Consider the following 7321-nt stretch of genomic DNA (forward strand, 5'->3'; position numbering starts at 1 on the left):
GTCTACTTTGTTAATTGGGTATTAATGGATTAAAAAATATTGTCTAATAAATATGTTATACGTAACCATTCACTTAACCTTCCTGCGGAAAAAAACAATGTGCGCTTTTGCATAAATTTTTGGAATGATACCATCAAATTCGCCAATGGGGAATTGATCAATTCCAATATTATCTATATTTTTTGCAATATTAATTTTTTAGGGTTTTCTTATAAGATAAAAATAAGAGGATTATAAAACATTATATTAAAAAATATTTTTATCATTATATATATACACGAATCTGCAAAATAAACATTTCATTTTTTTAAGACTTGTATATTAGTATCCATTATTTGGATTCTGAAAACGTTTTCAAAGACAAAATTTGAAAAAAAAAGAAAGAAAGATGAATTAAATCATATATAGATGATTATGGGATGATAATTGAAACATTTAAGGTATTCGAAATTTTGAAAATCGCAAAATTTTACACAATTTTTCAGTTTTATAAGAATAACTAAATTATTAAAAACAATCAAAGTGAACTATAAAAAATATGTTTTTAAGACAAAAATATAATAACATTAAATTTATAGGAAGGTTGTACAAAAAAAATGTTTTATGAATTATAATAATCATATCTTATTTTTCACGAAACATAATGCATATAATATTTTATATATAAAAAAACATGAAAAAATATATGCAAACTTTATTAAAACAAGAAAAACATTTTATGATGACAATTTAAAATGGCCATAATGTGCGGAAATAAGTTTGTTGTTTTTATATAAATATTATCAATTTAAAATTTTAAAAGGATCCTGTGTAAAACATACTTTATTTACGATTAAAATAGTGTTTCATGGCTATAACATTCATAAGTGCTTGCATATTTGCATCTCTAATAAACATTTTTATGGGAATCATAATATTAAAATCCATCTACGAAAAAAAAATACAAAATTAGATAAATATATAAAATGCCTTGTTTTCTTTGTGAATAAATAGATATATTATAAATATGCGCATTTATTCCGAAACGATGAATTTATGATAAGTAATAAATGATTATAATTGGATAAAACATCATAATAAAATAAATGGTGAAACAAAATTATTATGATATTAAAATTTATATATTGGGTACCGAGTTGACAAAGGTAACATCAACGTGATCGTTTTTTTTTTTAATGAGGAATCCAGATAAGTTAACAAACGACCTTTTATAGTTTCCAGTCATAATATCATTGTCATTATCAACACTTGTTTTGAATGAGTTTATATTGTTTACAATTTTGTTTACATATAATTTCGAAGTGTAAGGGTTGCTATCATTTACATTTCCTGAAGCCATGACAATTATAGTTGTGTCTTCTGATATCTACAAAATTAATAAAAGTATATTTGAATAAATTGTATGCCATAATATGAAAAATTCGATTTATAGCGAAACATAAGAGGAAAGGTTTCCTTACATGAACTTTTTTGGCTAAAGCATAAAAATATCTTTCGGATAATAACATATCATTTTTGTATAATCTTAGCATCATTAACAAATTTCTATTGTATAAGCGAACAGCTTTTCCTAAAAAAAAATGATAATTTTGCATCATACAAATTGAAATATTATGAAAATTAACAAATAAAAGACAATAAATGAAGCATATAACTACGATAGTAATAAAGACAATATATCGAATATAGAGCTATAATCATATATTAAACTGATTAATTAATTATTTTTTATATACCATTAATAAGACTTCGATCGAATTTTCTGGGACCATTTGGATCCCACAGTGTATTTATTATATCATCATACTATTGGAAAAAAAAAATATATATAATTATTATTTTTTATTGAACTTAATTTTATATCTTAAATATTGGTTTGTAATTCATACCTTATCGGGATTATAAATTTGAAATTGGCATTTTTCAATGGAGGAACCATTTCCATTATTCCTATAATATAGATTTACGCCACTAATAGTCGTCGTACTATAATATTTGAAACCGTTGTTAGTTGTAGCATAGTATTTTAAAAGATCTACAGCTTGGTCCATAGATGCTGTTGCTTTTTTTATTTCTGTGGGATTATTGCATAATAGGTGCTTATTTTTTTTATATATTCTATCCAATTTATATGAAACAGGAATATATCTATTTTTAATTTCGAAAGAAAAAACAAATATATTTATAAAATACCATTTTGTGATTAATCATATGCATGCGTATATTTCTTATAATAGTACATGTAATCCATATTTATATATTGTCATATTTTCTTACGTAATATAAGGTGAAGGAGAGTTAGTTGAATCAACTTGGGGTAAAACCATTTCAAATGGAGTTGCTTTAGATGGTCCAGCTTCAAATGGAGTTACTTCAGATGATACGCCTTCAAATGGAGTTGTTTTTAATCGAGCTCTATTGGATCGAAGCCTTTTGGGTCGAAGCCTTTTGGGTCGAATCGTTCCGGATGAAGATGTTTCTGATATATCTTTTAGGTGTGGAATTGCTTGGGATAAAGTTATTTTTATTCGAATCGCTTTGGGCTGAGTCGGTTCGTATGAAGCAGCATTGTCTGCTATATACTCGGTTGTAAGGACTTTATTGTTCAGACATCCGAACAAAATTAAAACAAAAAAAAATTTTTTAACATATCCATTATTCATTTTTCAAATTGATAAATAACGTAGTAAAAACTATTGCATTTTTTAAAAATCAAAAACTCGAAAAAATATGCTATTTTAATTACAATCGAAGCAAATTATTTTTGAAAAAATAAAAAAAAATTCTCATTTAAAAAAATATAAAAATATTATTTAAACGATAAATTTATATAATGATTTAATTTACATATTTTATCTGATTACCAGACATAATATACTTTTTATTTAAATAATTACGTTACAATCCAACGTCAATAACACTATTTCACATATATAATGAATATTAAAAAATATTACGGTTCTTAATTTCTCTAATAGTATAATATATAAAATGAATTATTCGGATTAATTATATATATACAAATATTGTAATATATTACCACTGTCGATATATAATTTTTTATTTTTATAGCGATTAAACTAAAATTAAAGCTAAGATTTATAAGACATTTCGCTTTATAGCATTATATATAATACCATTATTTATGCATGCAAAAAAAATTATAATGTTTGGTAATAGAATCGATAATTTAAATATAAATCGATGAAAAACTGATATTTTTTAACATAATAGTTGTTAATATATTATTTGAATATAATTATAGATATAGATGTCATGAGTAAACGATTATGCCATAAATCCATTATAAAAATGGGATATATATACAAATAGTACTATTGTTATTTCTTTTTATTTATTTTGAAAACAGACATATTTTTTGCGTTTTTATATATTAAAATAATTGCATTTAAACAAATATTATATTAGGTTTATATATGGTTGTATCAGGTACATCTATAATAATAATAATATTCCTAATTCATAATAAAATAGAATCACAATTTTGATATTATGTCAAACAAAGTTTTATGTAATATTTATTATTAATTTTAATTAAAAGTGACAAATAATATTTTTATAATATATAATAGACGATCAAATTTGGTATTGTTAAAATATTGTTGTATTTACTTTTGTACATCAATGCGAGTTATAATTCCCTTTTAATAGCAAAACAAAATATATATAAAATTAAAAAAAAATGCAAATAAATAAAATATAAAAATAACATAATGAAACATAAGACTATAAAACCAATAAATACATGTATGTATATATATATATTTTTTTATTTATTTAATTTTTTTTATTTTAATATTCTTAATGCCGAGGGGTTCATGTATTATGGGTTATTGCTTCGCTCGCTGAATTTTCGTTTTGCGTTAGGGTTCGAGGTATATTATAATTTAATTTTTTATAATTTGATAATATTCATTGGTCTGGAAATGTTGATTGAATATATGTATCATCCCTGTATGTTTAATCTCAAGATGCTGTCGAAATATACAACCCCAATGGATATAGCTATTAATATGAAAGAGGTACATAAAATATTTTCCGCAACATATAATACTTTCATATAGTTCATTCGTATATATTAAATGTATCAATATTACAACTTCACATTTTATAATTTATTGCTAATTTTTGGCTAATTATATATAAGAACCCTTATTATATATTATATAAGACTTGTTAACCGATAGCTATATTGAATTATTCACACCAAAGCATATAATGCATTTCTTTGTTTGATGAAACATTTTATTTAGTAAAACTTATTATTTGTGTCACTATTATTTTGATTTAATTATAACTTTCCAACTAAACTATATAGTAATCTTATATACCATGGTATAAATTATGATTAAATTTATTTGGAATAATTGTCTACATTGTAATACACCTTCAAGTTAATATGCATATGTCTGATATTAATTAAGCATAATACTAATATATAATACGGAATCATAAATACAGATGTATAAAATATCGATCGATATTCGACAATACAACGCTATCTATAAAAGGAATTTTATGCATCTAATATTTTTAATAATACAATAAAAACTGAGCTATATATACAATATTTTTTAAGTTTTATAATTTTGAGATATAAATAAATTATATTTTAAAATAGTTAAAAGATAAAATAAAGTATATTAATAAAATTTCATATCATGTTGTGTTCTAATAATGTACTCATAACTGTAAATAATATGATAGAAAGAATAACATTATTATTATTATATACCTATACATTTAAACTAGTAAAATGTTCTAACAATAAATAATATTAAAGTGTTGTTTTATTGTGAAAACTTCTATAATTAAACATTAATGTTAATTTCATCAAGAATGCAAATAATAATTAATTTTCTTTGAACTCAAAACATTTATATTAGATTATTATATATATACAAACTTATGCAGGTCGATCCTATATCATTTATTAATTTATTTTTTTTGTTTATAAAATAAAGCGCGATTCCATATAATGATAAATTTCCCTTTTATTTGAATTTGAATTAAAAAATGGATAAACTTAAAGAATATCAATAGTAAATTTGTCTATTAATATAAAGAAATATTGTGTGTATAGGATACATGCCAAGAGCTTGTTTCATATTTTATAATATAACATAAAATAAATTTTCTATATGATGGAATTTTCTATTATAACTGAATTATAATATTTCTTTGTCTTTAATTATTATTTATAAAAGTCAAAATATTGTATTGCTGAAATATAAAAAATGTCTTAACATCTGTTAAATGAATACATCTAAATAAATCGTTTCTTATTAATTGTACTTCATTTTTGATTTTATGTGTATTGTTCGTTGTTATGTATACAAGTTAAACTTGAAAATATGAATATGTTATATGATTTTAATAGAAATAATACATTTGATGGTGTATATTCTGAGATATATTGTGTAAATAAAATGATTACATGTCTATCTATGGGCGTCATATATTTTAAAAAAGCGAAGAAAACTAAATGCAGAATATTATTAAATAATATTAATCATTTGAGAAACATAAAAATAAAAATTCATTTAGATCCAAATAATAATTTTTGTTGATTGTTTTTCATATGTTTGAATATATTGATTTACAATATATATGTATCTAGTATGTTATTACCATAATTAATATATATTAATTTGCATGTAGACAAACGATGATAGAAAAACATAAGATTGTAAAATATCGAACATGCTATTAAATGAGCTTTTAAATTATACTAAAGATTTATTTATATAAAAATATGCAAAAAACGTATTTTAGGTTAAATCTGTTGCATGAACTCATTTGTTTTGTAATTAAAATAATATATTCTGCACGAAAATTGGATGCTATTTGAAAAAAAGATAAATATAAAAGTTTCGAAATTGTATATCTACATCTTCGATGATAAATTTATATGAAGATATATGCATATAAATTAGTGGAATATTTTATTTATATTTTAAATATTAAAATTCGTTTTGATATATTAAATATAATGGTTCAAATAAACAAAAACTATTCACGAACAAACACACACAATTTTGTGTATTTCGAATAAATTGTTATATATTTTTTTTTGTGGATTTAAAATAAATTATATTATTTATTTATCGCTATTATTTATATTAAAATAAAAATAAAATATAAAATTTTGTTAACTTACAATTGCAGGATTATAGATTTGTTGATACCTTAAAATACCAGTAACATATAATTTCATTATAGTATACTTTCATAGATATCAAATAATTAGTTTATATAAATTAAAAATAAACAAATTTTAATATTAAATAATAGCATTATTGTTTTATAACAATAATAGATAAAAAGGGAACTGGAAAATAATAAAACACAATATTATTTAAAGTATACCGCTTCGAGGAAACACTTTTTATTAATAAAATGAATAAAAGAGTATTTAATTTAGTGTGCATCGTCTTGTATTTCCTTTTAGCTGTATCAATACATTGCTCCCAACAAAAAGTAAGTTGTCAAAACAAAATATAAACTAATATATGGAAAATTATATAATGGTTGTCATTTACATGTTATGATGTATATATTAGTACATATATATATTAGTATGTTTATGCTCTTATATGATCGATCTAAGGGATCTGGCTTAAGAAATAAAATCGCTAGTGCTTTCAAAAAAATACACAGAGAGAACAAAACAAATGATATAGAATCTAAATGCAAAACCCAATTAAATAATAACAGCAGCGAAAACGCTGACAAAAGTGATAGCAGCAATAGCAACAACAACACTGGCATAAATGACCCCAACACTAACAACAACGAAAGTGCTAACAAAAATGATATCAGCAATAGCAACAACAACACTAGCATAAATGACCCCAACACTAACAACAACGACACTTGTATAAATGACAGCAACACTAACAACAACGACACTTGTATAAATGACCACAACACTAACAACAACGACACTGGCATAAATGGCAGCAACACTAACAACAAAGAAAGCGCTAACAAAAATGATAGCAGCAATAGCAACAACAACACTGGCATAAATGACCCCAACACTAACAACAACGACAACAATAATAACAATAATAAACATCATAAGCATCATGGAGAATTAAATTGTTTTAATATATTTAAAAGTGATAAAAAATCTAAAAGATTTTCACCTATCTATCGGCCTTTTTCTAAGGTAACATTGCGATATGAAACGGCTCAGCGTGATGTTACTCCAAAAAATAAAAAACATTTACGGGAATTATTACATTTAAAAGAAAAATTAGACAGACATCATTCAAATGAAAAATCAAGTGAATAA

General features: G+C 22.7%; 2 protein-coding genes across 2 annotated transcripts; one reads left to right on the top strand and one right to left on the bottom strand.

Annotated features, from left to right (window-relative positions):
* Positions 1 to 822: 822 nt before the first annotated feature.
* PVVCY_0602450 (fam-a protein) lies at positions 823 to 2663 on the bottom strand (the record flags this gene model as incomplete). The annotated part of the gene is made up of 6 exons (XM_008627379.2): positions 823 to 927; positions 1133 to 1366; positions 1461 to 1570; positions 1737 to 1806; positions 1890 to 2148; positions 2278 to 2663. The coding sequence occupies 6 exons, from the start codon at positions 2661 to 2663 to the stop codon at positions 823 to 825; spliced, it is 1164 nt and encodes a 387-aa protein (XP_008625601.2).
* Positions 2664 to 6601: 3938 nt separating this feature from the next.
* PVVCY_0602460 (fam-c protein) lies at positions 6602 to 7321 on the top strand (the record flags this gene model as incomplete). Its single annotated transcript, XM_037634148.1, has 1 exon — positions 6602 to 7321. The coding sequence occupies one exon, from the start codon at positions 6602 to 6604 to the stop codon at positions 7319 to 7321; it is 720 nt and encodes a 239-aa protein (XP_037490292.1).

This window comes from Plasmodium vinckei (genome assembly GCF_900681995.1).
Source record: "Plasmodium vinckei vinckei genome assembly, chromosome: PVVCY_06".
Taxonomy (NCBI): Eukaryota; Apicomplexa; class Aconoidasida; order Haemosporida; family Plasmodiidae; genus Plasmodium; species Plasmodium vinckei.